The sequence below is a fragment of the Zootoca vivipara genome, chromosome 16 (genome assembly GCF_963506605.1).
Source record: "Zootoca vivipara chromosome 16, rZooViv1.1, whole genome shotgun sequence".
NCBI classification, from domain to species: domain Eukaryota; kingdom Metazoa; phylum Chordata; class Lepidosauria; order Squamata; family Lacertidae; genus Zootoca; species Zootoca vivipara.
Window position 1 is genome coordinate 8000383 of NC_083291.1, and position 18629 is coordinate 8019011.

The 18629-nt window shown below is 40.3% G+C and overlaps 1 protein-coding gene across 6 annotated transcripts in view; it reads left to right on the plus strand.

The window, feature by feature from the left end:
* KDM4C (lysine demethylase 4C) overlaps positions 1-18629 on the plus strand; it is a 210914-nt gene that overhangs the window by 144548 nt on the left and 47737 nt on the right. For all 6 annotated transcript variants that reach the window (XM_035140866.2, XM_035140870.2, XM_035140869.2 and 3 more), the window contains 2 exons: positions 2337-2392; positions 8666-8774. In XM_035140866.2, the coding sequence (XP_034996757.1) occupies positions 2337-2392; positions 8666-8774 (165 nt within the window). The remainder of the gene's footprint in view (positions 1-2336; positions 2393-8665; positions 8775-18629) is intronic.

Genomic DNA, 18629 nt, shown 5'->3' on the forward strand with positions numbered 1-18629 from the left:
AATGGATCTTACTTCCAAGAAAGTGGATATAGGATTGCAGTTTTTATATGTTTCATTTGTATACAGGTTGTTGTTGTTGTTTTTAAGATATAGCAATGGGCTATTGGGTGCATGCAAGGCTGCATGAAAACTAAATTTCCTATTTTCACATACGATTTGGAGAAAGCCCTCTCATTAGATCAGTTCTTTTAAGCTGAGTTACTACTGCTGCTTTCCCTGTGGCCAAGTGTATAAGACAAGGCTGAAGCCCAGGGCAAAATTTAGGTAAGGAGGTAATGGCACCCAACTGGATAAAATTAAGAGGTAGGCTGTAAGAATGTGATAAAAAGGTAAACGTAAAGGGGCCCCTGACCATCAGGTCCAGTCGTGTCCGACTCTGGGGTTGCGGCGCTCATCTCGCTCTATAGGCCGAGGGAGCCGGCGTTTGTCTGCAGACAGCTTCCGGGTCATGTGGCCAGCATGACAAGGCTGCTTCTGGCGAACCAGAGCAGCGCACGGAAACGCCGTTTACCTTCCCGCCGGAGCGGTCCCTATTTATCTACTTGCACTTTGACGTGCTTTCGAACTGCTAGGTGGGCAGGAGCTGGGACCAAGCAACGGGAGCTCACCCCGTCGCAGGGATTCGAACCGCCGACCTTCTGATCAGCAAGCCCTAGACTCTGTGGTTTAACCCACAGCGCCACCTGGGTCCCTCTAAGAATGTGATACAGTACTCTAAAAACACAAGTGCAATAAATCTCCAGCTCCTGCAGCTGGCACCCATAAGGAAAAGCACCAGCCGCTTAAGAATTAATAGGCCTACTCAAGTTCCTCTTTAAAAAGAGAAATCAGCTGTGCTTATCTGATGTGCAACTCTGGCTCTGTTAATAGAACCCTTGAACTCATTAGGTCTGCTAGCTCTAAGGAAGATGTAAATATTGCACCTACAGGTGAAACTTGGAAAATTAGAATATCGTCAAAAAGTGCATTTATTTCAGTAATGCAACTTATTATTTTTTATTTTTCTTTTAATTTTTACAAATGCTTTCTTTTGGAAATTCCACGGTAATAAAACAAATAGTTACGATAATACAAAAATAAACATCGCTATTACATTTCATTAATTACATTTCATTTATAATTGACCCACCTAACGACAAATAATTACAATTACAACAAATAAAGGCTTGACATATCTTGCCCTGTATAGCATGCGCCTATCTCATATATTGGTTTCACCTTTTAAGTTGCGTTACTGAAATAAATGCACTTTTCGACGATATTCTAATTTTCCAAGTTTCACTTGTATATGGTTGGCTAACATGGAAAAACTTCATTCCGTAGCCAGTTGATAGAAGTAGATGTGATGTAAGAAATCTCTGATAAGGATTGCCTGCTGTTTGCTCAAAAATTAATAGCACTTGCTGGCAGATAAATCAGAATGAGTATGTAGAACTAGTGGAAGGGACAAGTTAAATCTCTCTCTCCACTCCACCCCTGGTACAGTTTTTCTTATGAAAACATCTCCAAAAAGCTGCTAGGAAGGGAGGAAATCTAGGTAGCTACTGCAGGGGGACTGTTATCAGGAGAACGTGGGGTAGAATAAATACCCTTCCCAAAATGACATTGTCTTTACTTGATTTGACCTCTCAACCTCCGGTGCCTTTTTTTTAAAGAAAGAAAAATCATGAGAAATCCTAATCATTTGCTTTGTGTCTAATATCCCACATTACCGAACTTCTTTGCTCATTCATTGTGAAACAGATCAAGGCCCTTAGACATGTGTCCATATTTCACTTCTCTTCCATAACCTTTTGCCTGCCCCTTATTCAGTACTTGTGTCACCCATTCTTTCTCCCCCTGCAAAAATAAAAAATAAAAATCACCACTCTCCATCAAAACCTGCGAAGTAACTTAATCTTCTATCTACCCTGCCCCAACCTACATCATTTCTCTCTTCCTTTTTAGCATAGTACAAGAGATGCACTATAGATTTCTCTGCAAAATAATTAGCATCCTCCCTTGTAATCTTTGGGTTCTCTTAGGCTTTACCTTTCATTTACTATACTACCTTCAGTCAAATCTGGCAAAAATGCGGTTTTCATCCTTTAGAAGAATGCCCCTGGCTTGCTAACTTCTAAACCCCCCCCCCAACCTCACCATCTTTCTGCAGCGACCTTATTTTAAAACATTTTGTGTACCTCAGCACCAGGGAGCTTAATATGACAAAATTCAGCCCCCTCCCCAAAGAACCAGTCAATTATACTCCTAATCTTTTATACCTTACATCCAGGTGTGTAACAATAGCTTTTAGCTAATTTAGTTTAATTCTCTCTTTTTTTAAATTTCTTTCGTAGGAATGCTGTCTGTGTAATTTGAGAGGTGGAGCGCTCAAGCAGACTACCAACAGAAAGTAAGTGAATTCTACAGCAACGCACGGGGGGGGGGGCAGGATTAGGCTTGGGAACCAAATTTTGTGTTTCCTCCATCCTGGTGGACCATTTTGACAGGTGGAATTACCTGATGTCACCATGACGTCAGGTGACCCATCTTCAAATTAAAGTAGGGGGGGCACACTCTTAAATGCCTTCCTGGTTGTTCCTTTGTAGCCTGGCTGCAAAGATGTAAGTATGGCTTTCAGTCAGTGCTGCAGTGCCAACTTCAAGCCCAACTTTCTGGATAGATCAGCTGTATTTTGAAGCTCCCAGATGGGAACTTGGGGGAACTCTTGTCTTTTTCTGTGCTTCAGTATCTATATGTGGTTTTCCTGTACCAGCTACATGTGCACCCACCCTAAAATATTTTTAAAAAAGAATCTCATAATTTTGTTGCCACCACCATGCTTTGTGTATGGTTTGGCACCTCTGAAGAATGGTTATAACACATTTTTTTCCCCAAATGTGCAGTTTTGTATTATTTTGATTAGCCTTTCTGTCAAAGAGAACTGGGTTTTAGAAATGTCTGTGGAAACCTAAAGAAAAGATTACTTACCTTTCTTTGCAAACACCACTTTTAGTGTTGGGTTTTAAATTTCAGTTAGCAGGCTTAGACAAAGACAGCTTCAAAATGTAATTTACGTACAGTAGTCTTTTATCTCTACAAAAATGAACTAACATATGGACCTCTCCTCTCCAGCTGAAAGGTACAGGTAGCTTCCAATTAAGTTGCTAAGTTAGGTTGCTGTTGCTTTTTAAATGCATTTTGTGAGCTAATGTGCAAGTTTTGTTTTATCATCCTCTCATGCTTAAATATTCCACACTCAGCTTTTGTTGATGACAATATAAAAGAAGAAAATGAAAGCTCATTTGTCATTTTTTGCATGGACAAGTCTTACAGTTTTATCTCATGTTCAACTTATTTTTCTTTAGTTCTGGAATTCTGTGATTATGGTAGTTAATATGGTATCACTAAACTTTTGATAGAAATGAGCATTTATTAACAAAATAATCAATCTGAATCAATTTAGAATAACTCTGGAACTCAAGCTGGTTCGTTTTATTACTGTTACTTACTATAGACTCAGAAAATAACTCTGCAGTTGACACCATACTCTTTGTAAGACCAATATCCTGTAGTCAAATAGAGCAATGTTTTAGCTTATCAAACGATGGAACTAAAACAAACTTCATCAACATGGCACCTGCATAGACTTTCCCAGGTAACCATAGGTCTTTCCTTCCCTTTTTGAAATTAGACTCGAAAGAAGCATTTTTTTTGTAACCAACTGTTGTTGTTGTTGTTGTTGTTGTTGTTGTTGTTGTTGTTGTTGTTGTTGTTGCTGCTGCTGCTGCTGCTGTTTGTGGTCTCCACAAAAGTTTTTCCTGGTTTGCAAATGTGGCCATGGTTCCCCAAAGGCTGGTGATCCCTGAACCTTTTTGTTCAGTTGTAGAAAAATCTGTACCACTAATTCAGTGCTTTTTTGTGGCATCCTTCAGTCATTTCCTCCAGGAAAAGTGTGTATTTCCAAAAAGAGTTCCATTTAAAAGCTCTCTATTTTAAGCCCTTTCATTATTAGCAGTGTTAAAGACAGTCTGAATGGGCAGAAACCTCCTCTTGGTTGAATAACACTTAGCAGTTTATGCTCTGGATATTCCAGGAAATCTGCTCCACCGCACGGTGGGGAGGAATTGCGGTGGATCATGTGACCGCCCCTCCCCTCCGGGGGGCAGGGGCGTTGTTCCGCGCCGCCCGGGGTGTGGATCTTGTCCGAAGCCTGGGGCGGGGCTAGGGCCATGCCACAACCCTTCCAGGAACCCAGGGGTGAGCTCGAGTTGGTTTGCATTGACGGGGCTCCCCCTACCGGTGGTTTACCCTACCAGACTACCTGCACAACAGGCAGGAGTCAGATATAGCCTGGTCTACTCAATGTCTAAAGCCAATACCGCTCACATTCTGTAGTCAATAAAGTTGTGGCCTAAATTTGCCCAATAACATTAACCTTATATCCTGTGTCCTAGTGTTTTTATTCCTCCTTGAGGGGGTGGTTGCGGGGTCTTGACACGCAACTTCCCACCCTTGCCTTTTGGTTTGAAACATCAATCAGGTATCTGCTTACACTCCTTCCTTGCCTCCACCATTCCTTTGTTTCCTTGCCTTAAAGCTGTGTTTGTGATTTTGTTTTCAGGGCTAGTTAGGACCCTATGCAGAAATAACCAGCTGGAATAGTCTGAAGGGGAGAGATACTTCTAGCTTTGAACTTAACTGAGAAAAGTTCAGATAAACCAAGAGGATGGAGCTGGACTTGGGCTCAGCCGCAGCATAACTGGCCACTCTACCACTCTACCACTGCCTGAGCCTTAGCAGGGATAGGAAGTATCCCTCGCAAAGTGCATGCAAAGGAATCCTACTTGAAATTCATTATTTCTATCCAGTGAGGTTTTTTGACTCCCCTTTTCTGACAGAATCCCTGCTTGCCACAGCAATGGGTTTGAAAGTTTTAAACTGACAACACCATCCTATTCCTTCCCCATTTGGACAGGAAATATTCGCACTCCCAAGTTTTCTAATTTCTTAGGTCTCCTGTATTGTTCTGTTCTTGCTGTATCTGGCTCTTGAAAGCCAGGAAAAGGCCTTTAATTTTTATTTATTTTATTTAGAAAGATTTATAGATCATAAGAATCATTAACATAATAAAATTATCAATAAAATAAAATAAAGCAAAAATCCACCAAACTGTTCAAAAAAACAAGTATAAGATCATCATCAATTAAAAAAAAACCTGATAAATTTTGCAAAAGTAAAACTAGCATAGATAACTACTATAAACTACTACTTCCAGGGCTGTCTTAAGCATATGTGGTGCCGGGGTGCAAATATCTGCCTGGTGTGCCCCCTCCCCCGGTTGCCCAGTCCCAGGCGCGCAGGCGGGCAGAGCCAGCTGTCTCCCTCAGCGTCTCGCTGGCTAGGTCCCCCCCAAACTCCCGGCACAGAGTCACCCACAGCAGAAGAGCCCACGGTGGTGCTCCGACCGACAGGCAGGACTCAACTCTCAGACCCCGGACTCTTGGCCTGGCACCCCTGAGAGTCCGGCACCCAGGTGCCCTGCACTCCTAGCGCCTATGGGGAAGACGGCCCTGACTACTTCACATATAACATTTTCCCTTTTCTGGTTCTTTCCTCTTCTCCATAAGAAAGCTAGGTTTTTTGAAGACTCACCTTCAGAGTTCCGTATTAGGCAGTTCTCCTACTTTAGTCTTTTCTCTCTATCTCTGGTTACAAAAGTAGTTGGTCCAGGCAAGGCATGGGTGGACTAGTCTGGGTATCCACTATTAGCCCATTCTTTTCTTTATTTTTTCTGTAATGATGTTTCAAGCCACAATACTACTTGCTCTTAAATTATCTTGTTATCACCTTTAAGTTTCTATTGATTTATAAATGAACATTCTAATTACAGCTGCAGTGTGTTTATTGCTTTCTGTCTGGAGCAAGCACACTATGCTAAATCCCCCAAATTAAGCAAAGTTATCAGAGCCAATGCCGTTCTGTCTATGTAAAGATCTTGAGAGTAATATTGCTAATTCCCTCAAATTAGCTTTTTAGCAAATACACATGTTTAGCTGGTCATTATGGGCTTCATAAACTGTGGTTTATGAAGTTGGGCATGGGTGTCGGGCCCTGGTACCAAACACCCCATCTCCTGGCTTTAATACGAATCGAAATCTTTGCGGCAGTTATGTCTGAACTAAGGAACTCTAGCTTAATGTTAATCGATGTCTCTCCCCCCCCCCAAATGCGGTATTGCCATACAGATAAATTTATAATACATCTGCCCAGTATTTTAAATTAGCTTCAAATAGTTATTATAATCTCTTTGCAGTCAGCTTTTTAGCTAAATGTTAATTAAGCATCAAGTATCTCATAACAGAGTGCTGACGGAAATAAACAGATTTCAAAATATAGATCAAGGAAATGTCGGCTAAACTGAATGCAACACTTTTCTTTGATATCTACCGATGAGAGCCCACAAAGGGCATGTTTGAAAATCAGAATCCTTTCTGTGGGTATTGTATCTTAAAAGTAAAATCATGAATGAAAAATGTAGGCGTGGTTTCTGTTTATAGAGGAATCCTACCTCCACCCATGTTTCACATGTGTTTCGTGTCGTTTCACAACACCGTGTTTTGCTACTTTTATGTTTTGACTCGACTGCCAGTTTTAAATAGTAAAACAATTGCCTTCCACAGGAGTCCATAATATCCTATAATCACTTCACTGGTTTCTTTTAATACATTTCCTATGAGTAATATCTATGAATCCATATGAAGTTATTTATAAAGACTTTTTTTTCAGAATGTAGAGAAACAGGAAAACATAGTGGAAAGACACAGGACCTTTCCCATAAAACCCTATTCTAGACATTCGCAAATACAGAATCACAACCCAATACACAAGAGCTGTGGTGTAGTGAAACAGGGACAAAGGGCCACCCACTCTTTTCACAGCTGGAACAATGATGTCCTGGGGTCCTATTTTCCATTCTCCTGGGGTGCATCCCAGTTTTTTGTCCCCAGAGAAACCCACTAAATCCACACTAAGCTGAGATGAGAAAGATTGCATTAGCTTGCAAGGTTAAGGTATAAACTGCATTTTTATTTTGACTTCTGTTTAAGCCCCCTTATTATAAACCAACAAAAATGTCACAGTATAGTGAGTGAACTTTTGAGTTCCTCTGAATTCTTCATAAGCTTGATTGTTATACAAAGTGGTAAGAAGGGTGAGAAAAATGCTGGCTTCATTGCATTGGCCAAAATTCATTTTTCTTTAATATCCAGGCTATGCAAGCATGGCTTTGCAGGATATAATGAAAAGTGCCTGCACATAAGGATAAAGCCACACCACTAAACAAGAGTCTGTTTTTCCCTGCACACCTTGGCTGGCCAGCCGGGTGCATCAAACACAACCATCAGGGAGCTAGGCAAGTTATACTTGTCGCCAGGATTAATCCGCTTCTGCTGTTTCTTCAGTATGCATGATTATCTCAGTGCCACGAGGAACGCAACCCCAGGACTCTGTGTTTTCTAATATAACTGGGACTATTTCCAAACAGTACTTGTAAAGGACCTCATAATAAATATTTATGGTATTTATTTCTCACCAATGGCTGGGATCCAGTCCTCCCATGTGTGGACAAAAAGTGTTTCCAACTTCCATTCTATGTGTGTCAGTTTCTGTTTAGCTGCATCTCACACCATTATATGTGTGTGTGTTTATATTTATTTATTTATTGTGTTTTTGTTCAGTTTTTTAAAAAAATATAATCATAACAAGGATAGGGAAGTTAAGGAAGAACAAATAACAGCTCACAAGGGAAAGCCCTCTTTCCATGCTGATTCTTGCTCTGGAGATGAGGTCATAAATGTGCCTTCTTGGGGTCCCACAGCACCCTCAAATGCCTCCCTTGGCGCTTTTCTGACATTTGTAGGGTTGTTTAGTTGTGGGGATGCTTTTTATTTTTGGATGCAGAGGTTGTTGCTTGCATTTCTGTTTTGTGTCTTATCTGTTGGGGCAGTGGTTGTCTTAGCAACACCATTCTTTTCATTGCTAGAGATGGATATTTTGTGGTTTCTTACATTTCCACCTGCGCTCCCAGAGCCAAAAGGATTGGGGCCCCCTGCTCGCACAGTGCTCTGTATGTGGTTCCTTAGAGCTCAGCGAATATGTAATAAGTTTTTCCAGTAATGCATTAGGATATTTTCAACAAACTTTTTCGAAATTACTGGGCATGCATGAAAGAGGATGGAATCAAAAGAAATGTGTGTCTGATTTTACATGCATAGGGAGCTTTTGAGCTATGTTTCTTTAAAAACAGCAGCCCTGTTGTATATGGCAAACATATTTTGAAACTGACGTGGCATCTGATCAAACAGAAAAAGGAAAAGATGTCGCTGGGTACCACCAAACATTGACATGCCTAAAGTAGTTGGACCTGAGCCATCATGTATTATTATTACTATTACTATTACTGTTGTTGTTTTAACAAATGTAACACGTTATATGGTATGAATACTGTGTAAGTATATCAATTTGGGGGGAAATTATGGTTTCTCATAGCATTCCTTGTGAAAAAAAACCCACCATTTTGCAGAGAATAAAGTTTGAGAAATGCAGTGGGAAAATCTCTCTCTATATATATATATATATTAATTTTTTTGCATATCTTTCTTTTTTGTATTGTTGTTATTTACAGGTGGGCTCACGTCATGTGTGCAATTGCGATTCCTGAAGTGAGATTTGTGAATGTCATAGAGAGGACACCAATAGACACAAGCAGGATACCTTTGCAGAGGTTAAAACTGGTGAGCAGTAATGATTCAAATATATATATATATAATGGTTCTAAGAATGTGTAGTGAACCTCATTGATGATGTTTATGTTGTACAATTGTCACAGAGTGCTCAATTTCTGTTTTCAAATGCCAGTCAAAATGTGTGAAAACTACTGTTTTGTACTTCCTGCTGAAAATTGCATTCAGTTATATACTCAGTAACTGTGGGGAACAGCTGTGGGAACCTTGGGCCCCCCAGGTGCTGCTGAACTACAACTCCCAACAATCCCAGCAAGCACAGCCAGGGATGTTTGGGGTTTTAGGGTAGTAACATCTGGAGCAGGCATCCCCAAACTGCGGCCCTCCAGATGTTTTGGCCTACAACTCCTATGATCCCTAGCTAACAGGACCAGTTGTTGGGGAAGATGGGAATTGTAGTCCAAAACATCTGGAGGGCCGCAGTTTGGGGATGCCTGATCTGGAGGGCCTTAGGACACCTGAACTAGTGGAACAAAAATCATCATTACCATAATAGTTTTAAAGAAAACATAAGCTAAAATTTTCCTAGAAATAGCAGAGACTTAAAACACCTTCCGTTGGCTGGCAGGTTTATGACATCACAATTTAGCTTCCCTTGTTTTAGGCAGTGATTTCCTTTTCCTAAAAAAAGATGTCATGTACCCCGGAATCCCTGTTTGTTAATCCTAGCCACGTGAGGACAGGCTGCTGTATCTTAAGAAGTGTGCATGCACACGAAAGCTCATACCAATGACAAACTTAGTTGGTCTCTAAGGTGCTACTGGAAGGATTTTTTTTTGTTTGTTTCGACTACGGCAGACCAACATGACTACCTACCTGTTGCAAAGGATGAGTATAACGAAGTGGGCATTTGTTTAGTTCAGCTATGAATTAGAATATGTTTGTCAAATAGTGGTAAAACAGAATAATATCGTATGATTTATGCTTAGTATTCTCCTACCTTGAATCCAGTTGTGTATTTACAGCTTGATGTAAAGCTCCATAGGGTTGTATCCCCATGTTGGGTCGTGTCAGAGTTGAACTTAGTTGGATACAACCCAGTATCTTTATCATGTTTCTAAATTTCTTCAGTTTTCTGTGGATGAACTAGGATAGGCATTGGGAGGTTAGGGCAGGGATAGTTGATTGTCTGCCATCCTTCAACATTATTCCTTTTTAATCCTATGGCTTCTGGGTTGCACAGGCAATAGTTATCAGTTGAGTTTGGGGAAAAGAAGAGACAGATTATAGAGAAGGAGTCACCCCTGGAAGGAATTCCAGGTGAGAAACTGAAGGAGGAGAGGAGCAGAGGAAAGGACTATATATATATTATTCATTCACATATTAAATTTTCTTTGTTCCTGTAACATGATGACATGCATTAGCATTTTGTTACAATACAGTTTACAGTTCATCCATACTGAAAGGACAGTGATCACCGTTTTACACACTAAATTATGTACAGACCAAATGTCTATAAAAGCTCTGTTGAGCAATCTAACTTTCTTCGCAACCTTGTGAGAATTTGCACATTACTCCTCCAATTTTATGGTTGCACAGGCCACCACGATTGTGAGATCATACTGGATTGATGTCTATTATAAAATGTAACTCAGTGCACCACAGAATGTTGAAAAGTATATGTGTATATGTATGAATAGGTCTGATAGCTGTGGCTAAAACAATAATTCGATACAAACCTCTAGGTCTGATTCTGACATTATGTCAGCACTGCTGTCATTATGTCAGCATTGTTTTTTAAATTCATCTTGGTTTTCAGCAGAGTAAATGGCACTAGAATTTGTACATCTGTCTGCACCTTGACCAAGGGTGCCCCCCCCGCCATATAGTTTCCTATTATTTTTACATTTCAGATCTATTTCTTCAAATAGAGGTAGAAAATGAGTTTTAGAAAGACTGAAGTTGCCCTTGGGCTTTTGATTACCTCAAATTTGTATTTGAGAAGTGAATCCAATACAAGCATGAGTATATTCCGAGTGAGAAATATTATTTTGAAAATAGAATTACACAGTGATGATGACTGATCTACAAGCCTTTCAGTATCTGGCTAAGGCTGAAGTGTTATATGTAGAAACATATTTGCTTGAAAATTCACACCTGAAGGCAGATAACAGGAAGCTTGAAAGCCAAAGATTATAGTCTTGACCCTTGAAAGGGGAAATCAGTTCTAAAAATAGAGATTTCACGGTGGCATGCCTGTATAAAGAATGGAATCTTTACACGGGACAAATGTGACTTAAAAGCAGAGACATTTCATCTTTTGAAATATTTTAAATATTTCTATTATTTAAAGTAGAACTAAATTTTTGCCCATTCTCTTTGATCTAATTTTGTATAAAAATTAGAAGGTTTATAGAGACCCTTGTTTCTAGTTGTAGAAAAATGCTTGACAGTGATGTATACCACTGTTGTCATGCAATTCTTGAAATATAAGCAAGTATTGATTAACTTTCAGCAATTTTAAAAAATATTGCTGCAGGCGGTAAAATCAAGGAAAGTCATTATACTGAACATTAACTTACACATTAACTAGCTGACTTTCACACATTTTCTGTTTTAGGGGAGAGCACTCAGGCGTGTTTAACCATATTTCTAAAATGTTTTTAAAATTATATTAAAATAGTTTGATGAAGAATAAACACTTCTTTTTTTTCAATTAGAGATTTGCTAAAATACAGAAGATCCCACCCCTATTTATTATGTCAGTTAAATATATATGGATCCGTTAAACCACACAAAATATATGTTACCATACAGCCTTTTGCCACTATCCCTATCTTTTTGGCGATCACTCGTAGCCGAGTAAGATTGTCTTCCATGAAGACAGTCTTAGCAGTGTGTCCATAAGTGAACGTGGAGGCCAATTTTGGATCCACACGTCCTTCCACAGTGGGGACAAAAGTTTCTGGGCAGGAGTTGATCACGGTGAGGATTTGCCAAATGTGCCTTCCTCTTAGCTCGCTTCTCCTGAGTTTTGTCCTGAGTTCGTGCTACTTCAGAGTCCAAGTCACCTTTGGTAAAGACTGTTCTCCAGTTGGAGTACTTGCAGGCCAGTGTTTCCCAATTTTCTGTGCTTATACTACTATCCCTATAGGATTGTAATAAGTGGTTGTCTAAATTATGTGCATTACAGGCTATATCTACTGAATGATCTGATTTGCGCAACATGGTGCGCCAAACTATGTCTTACCGAGACTCTTTTCTCCTCCACCGTCCTTTTTACTGTTGCGCTGTGGCTTAGCATGCTCAAACTGGGACCTGTGGATAAATTCCCTACCAACTACCCATGAGAGGCAGCTGGATTTTGTTCTTGTGATAACTACCGTATAAATATCTTTTGCAAACTGAATCTGTAAAAGTAAACGCAAAAGAATTGTAATATTAAGAATATAAATAATACCATCATAAGCAATTTGAAACCCAGGGCTTTTTTTATATATATCTGCAACTTGACGGAACTCAGTTCTGGCACCTCTCAGGTGGGCGCCAGTCCCATTTTAAAAGAACAAAGGGAGGTGTTCGTGGTGAGTCCCAACACCTCTTTTTCTAGAAAAATAGCATTGTTGAAACCTATAATGGTTTTTATTCCATTAAACCTATTCTAGGTTTCAAATGATCAAAAGAATGAAATAAAGGTACAGAAAATACCAGTTCAAAACAAATTTCATCACTGCTTTTTCAGTGTTCTGGTGTATGGAGCCCCATCTATCTATGTATATCAAATGTATATCAAATGAACTTATATTAATTAATTGAGTCTACACAGAATAACTAAAGTCCCAACCCCTGCTTTCTATGTCACTCAGTTTTGTATGATTAATTTCTAATGAGCTGCTCGTTCAGAGTTAAAGCCCAGCTTTGCTCATAGTCATGGATACTTTGTCTGGCTGGTGTTAAGGCCACTTAAAATACATAGGTCATTTGTAATAAAAAAATCTATAGATGTGAGTACTTAATCAATATGTATCATGCATTCTGATTATTATTAAACAATTAATTTATTAGAAGCTTACAGTCATTTGCCATAAAGAAGATAAACAGCACAATCCTAACTATGCCAATTTAGAAGTTAAGTTCTATTGAATTCAGTGGTGTTTACTTCCAGGAAATTAGGGTTAGGATTACAGCCTAAGGCTGCAATTCTTTGCACTCTTTGCTGGTGGTTGGCCCATTGAATGCGATGGGACTTATTTCTAAGGAATTAGGCCAGGGGTCCCCAAACTTACCCGGCTTTGGGCTGGTTTCTCTGGCGCAAATCTGCATGTGCAGATGTCATTTTCGGTGCACTTCCGGGTCGGCGAGGCACATAAAATAGCTTGTGCGCAACCTTATGGGCAACCGCACCGCGGCACGCCGGTAAGAGTGGGCAGCAGCGGGGGTCGTCAGGGGCCACACAATTGGCTCGCGCGGGCCGCATCCGGCCCCCGGGCCTTAGTTTGGGGACCCTTGAATTAGGCAAAGGATTGTGCAGCAAATGCACAGCTGTTGGAAAGCTAGAGAAGGATTTATTTTACCGTTTATTTCAAAATCAGAATAAAGTGAAGTTACCGTTGCAGCAACTTGGCTATTGTTTCAGTCATCAATAGTTACCTGCTGTTTATTACATAACTTACTCAATAAACTTCCAATAATTCAGCATTATAACGTAATGCAGCAAAACTACTCTTAATTTCTTAAACCCAGTTCCAGCTCAGCTCAGTTGGAATAGCCAAGTGCTCCTCTCATCACAGTGTTGCCTTTATTGCCCCCACTTGCTACAAATAATATTGCTGAGTGATATCCAGAGTGAATTAGTTTGCTAACAGATTGGTTCCACACCTTTGTTGCTGGAAAACTGTGACTAACATATTATCAGATAGCAGCAGAAGCTGCTGCTGACTGCACATTTTTACAAATACTGTTTTATGCTGTTTTGAAGTTCCTTTCCATAACAAATATGTACTAAATAAATACTCCCAAACAGTTACGTTACACTTGCCCACCTTTTCTCAAATGGATTTCGTTTAAAATACTGTACACATCTCGTAAAATTAGTCAGAAATGTAATACTCATTCTACAAAATGATGTGTTTTACAGAGAGAGAGAGAGAGAGAGAGAGACAGACAGACAGACAGACAGACAGACAGACTGAATGAACATTTTAGAATAATAATTTGCCAATAGCAACAAGAGTGTAAAGGAGAATAATTCTTCCACAAGCCCCACCTATGTAAATTATGTGAACCATTATGGATGCGTGTTTTTAGCTTGGAGAATTACACAAAAGCAATTGAATAAGGGTTTACCATGCGCAGATCCTAACCAGAAGACAATTTGCATTGCAGGAACTGTATAGTCTCCTGGTAAGCAAAATAATAAAGCTTCAGAGTAAAAATGCACAGTAGTGGAGAAGATATGAACAGGTGCAAGGACAATGAATAAGGACAGAGGGGAGGCAGAGCATGAAAGGCTTCAGAAAAAGGTAGAACATTAGTCGTTTGTCAAAGTCAGTTTGCACATGGCAAGAGCATTCTTAGGCATTTGAAAGGTGCTCTAGACTTACAGCTGTACTGTGTGGTTTGCCACAGTATCTCTAAAAGCAGCACTATTTCCGTAGGCTTCTGAAATTTGTTTCTAAATATATACACTGGAAACATCTCATGTTGAAAAATTCAATTTGCATTGTTGCGACAAATGTAATGAACAGTATGAATGCAATTGACTACCACTTTTGCAGAAGCCATGTACAATATAGGAATTGATGTTGGGTATATATTTAGGGAGTTTCAGCAGCACTTCAACCTTTTCTGCGCAAATAGGCTCCTGTGTGATTTGGAACTACAGATGACCAGGTTTCTAAATTGTGTGGGTTCAGCTTGAGTTCAACAGGCAGAAGTTCAGCTCCCAATGTGTGGGCGGCTGCAGGGACAGTAACAAGGACATGCAGGATGGAGTGGAACAACAAATTCTCCCCATTCTCTGCCTCCCATTATGGTAATTGTGTGTATGATGCTATTGATTGAATTGATCCCAATTTTGCACGCAGTCATAAAGTAGATCTATGTACCACCTGTCATATTAGTTTTATATATATACTTCACTTTAGATCAGCTATAAAACCTATCCATCTGCTCTTCAACTGCAGCCTAAATAGACATGTTCAGATGGTAGCAGAGGAGCCAAACAATTATTATTCTGTTCTCTTATTTCGACAAAAATAAGTAACTAAACAAAAAAGTGGAGTTCTAGACCTACTATAATTTTTAATGAGGTAATGAGCTTCCTGACTACAGCAGACTGTGCTCTGCCTGACTTCTACAATGATGAATTGACGATGTCAAAATATGCGGCATAGTACAGGGAGATACTTTTCCTGTGAAAGTTTCTCATTCTTTATTTATTAGAGCCATGGTAGTGTCATAACTTATAATACAAGTGTCATTTTGCGTGATTTATTTTAATGAATGTCGGTTCTTGACATGTTTAGAGATTCTTGACCCATATTTAATGCTCAAAACTCTTAAGTGTTCTGAAACGTAATAAATCAGCCCTGATATCTTTATGAAAATCAACAAACCACATATCTTTGTAAGTTGCCTTCCTCTTAGAAAGTTGTGCTTATATCACAGCTTTCCATCAGGCAGATATTGTCTCGGCTGATTTTATATATCTTTCAAAGGTCACCCTTTTCTTTATTAAATATATATATATGTATTTAATTGTTAGCAAAATTCCACACTGCAATCCTGGGAAGGTTGGCTGAAGTCCAACTGAACTCGGAGGAACTTGTTTCTGCATGAAGATTCTAATTATTCAAAAAGTATCTATGTACTGTTTTGGCTTTGGCTTTTGGTAACACACATGCTCCAGTCCTGTTGCAACGCTGGCAAAGCAATCATACCTGACCACCAGGTCCAGTCGTGTCCGACTCTGGGGTTGCGGCGCTCATCTCACTCTATAGGCCGAGGGAGCCAGCATTTGTCCGCAGACAGCTTCCGGGTCATGTGGCCAGCATGACAAAGCTGCTTCTGGCGAAACCAGAGCAGCGCACGGAAAAGCCGTTTACCTTCCCGCCGGAGCGGTCCCTATTTATCTACTTGCACTTTTTTTGATGTGCTTTCGAACTGCTAGGTGGGCAGGAGCTGGGATCGAGCAACGGGAGCTCACCCCATGGCAGGGATTCGAACCGCTGACCTTCTGATCAGCAAGTCCTAGACTCTGTGGTTTAACCCACAGCGCCAAGATCATCTAAAAACCGGTATGGCACTCATACCGTGGAATCAGTGAGTTGGAAGGGACCCTGAGGATCATCTAGCCCAACCCCGTGCAATGCAGGAATATGCAGCTGTCCTATACAAGGATCAAACCTGCAACCTTAGTGTTATAAGCACCATGCTCTAACCAACTTAGCTACCTCTGAGGTTCTCCTCCTGCATCTGTGAAGCTTTCCTGCTGATGGTGGGAGGGAAATTGGGAAGGTGATTTTGCAGGAGCCTTAAGGTATCTCAGTCACACAGCACCTTCAAAGGGCCACAAACCCTTCTCCCATTGAAGTCAATGGGAAGGAGTTTGTTTAAAAGGGAAGGAAAAAGAGAGAGAAAGCTACTTCACCTTCCTCCCCTGCTATAGCTATCTGACAGAGCTTTGGACGTAATAATAATAATAATAATAATAATAATAATAATAATAATAATATATATATTAATATTTTTTATTCAGATTTTTCAGATATACAACAAGAAAAAAAGCACAAAAACAGAAAAACAGCAAAAAACACAACAATAATAACACCACAAAAAGAAAAGTAAAAACACAAAATCAAATTGTTTGTTCCTTAATCCCTTCACATTGTCTATAGGGACCCCCTCGGGTTTCCCTCCCTTTGGTCCTTTAATAATAATATAATAATAATATATTTATACCCCGCCCATCTGGCTGGGTTTCCCCAGCCACTCTGGGCGGCTTCCAACAGAAAAATGAAATAAAATAATCTATTAAACATTAAAAGCCTCCCTAAACAGGGCTGCCTTCAGATGTCTTCTAAAAATCTGGTAGCTGTTTTTCTCTTTGACATCTGATGGGAGGGCATTCCACAGGGCGGGCGCCACCACTGAGAAGGCTCTCTGCCTGGTTCCCTGCAACTTGGCTTCTCGCAACGAGGGAACCTCCAGAAGGCCCTTGGCGCTGGATCTCAGTGTCCGGACAGAACGATGGGGGTGGAGACTCTCCTTCAGGTATACTGAACGGAGGCCATTTAGGGCTTTAAAGGTCAGCACCAACACTTTGAACTGTGCTCGGAAACGTACTGGGCGCCAATGTAGATATTTCAAGACCGGTGTTATATGGTCTCGGCGGCCGCTCCCAGTCACTAGTCTAGCTGCCACATTCTGGATTAGTTGTAGTTTCCGGGTCACCTTCAAAGGTAGCCCCACGTAGAGCGCATTGCAGTAGTCCAAGCGTGAGATAACTAGAGCATGCACCACTCTGGCGAGACAGTCTGCAGGCAGGTAGGGTCTCAGCCTGCGTACCAGATGGAGCTGATAGACAGCTGCCCTAGACACAGAATTGACCTGCGCCTCCATGGACAGCTGTGAGTCCAAAATGACTCCCAGGCTGCGCACCTGGTCCTTCAGGGGCACAGTTGCCCCATTCAGGACCAGGGAGTCCTCCACACCTGCCCGCCTCCTGTCCCCCACAAACAGTACTTCTGTCTTGTCAGGATTCAACCTCAATCTCTACCTCAAAACGTAGGTTTTGCTCTGCCGTAGAATCTCACAGGTTTGCTCTCTGACGAATCCAAGTAACCGTAGAAATTATTTTCAACCATCTTCATAGTAAAAAAACACAAAACCTTGCACTCCAATACTTAATACATCACTGTGCACTTTGGAGGTGATTATGAATGATTGGGAAGATAGAACTATGGGAGCTTAGGAAGGGTATTCCTTCTCCTTACATTTATGATTTTCTCTTTATCATAGTTAGAAAATTATTTGTCTTTTAAAGTCATAACTTTGTAAGTCACTCGCACCGTTCTTACATTACCCTAAACTGATTTGAAACATTTCTATTGAAATTAGCACTAAACAGGTCAGCAGATATGTGCTTAAAAATGACAGCCTTTTAAGGTTGTGTGATTACACCTGTCATGCATTTAGTTCAGACAATAAACCTCCATGAGTTGCAAGATGAAAGACTCAAAATTAAGAAGGTCTCTCTGCCAGTGTATGAAAATGTATCATAGCTGCCAAGTTTTCCCTTTTCTCGCAAGGAAGTCTATTCAGCATAAGGGAAAATCCCTTAAAAAGGGGATAACTTGGCAGCTATGAAATGTATTATCCCCCATGTGCAACCCCCCTGGGCTATAAATGTGTAAATATTGCCATTTGGGGGATAAAAATGAAATGGTTGAGACAAGAATCCAGAATTATCCTACTTGTGAAGATGCTATGGTTAATTATTAAAATTCTTATCACTACCAGTACTTTATTTCTATTTATGTTTTCTCCACTTTCTTATCTATGTTGTCTTCTTCCCATATAGCGTTAGGCTTCCATTGTCATATTTGCTTATCTTACCTTCTTATCCATACCTGTCCATTTTGTTCTTTTTGCATTGATACAACTGCTGCACTTTACGGAAATATACAAGAGTTCTGCATTTTGAAACACTAGTGTGATGCATTTAGGGCACAGTAATTCCCATTTTGCTGCTGTTGCTAAGTGATACCACTGAGTTGTCATTAAAAAAATAGTTGGTGCTGAGAGGTCCAGTTTATTATGACAAGCCCAACCTCTTTGTTGGATAACTTGGGCAATTTGAAAAACAACAACAAACAACCCTAAATGGGTGCTAGTTTCCAGGCC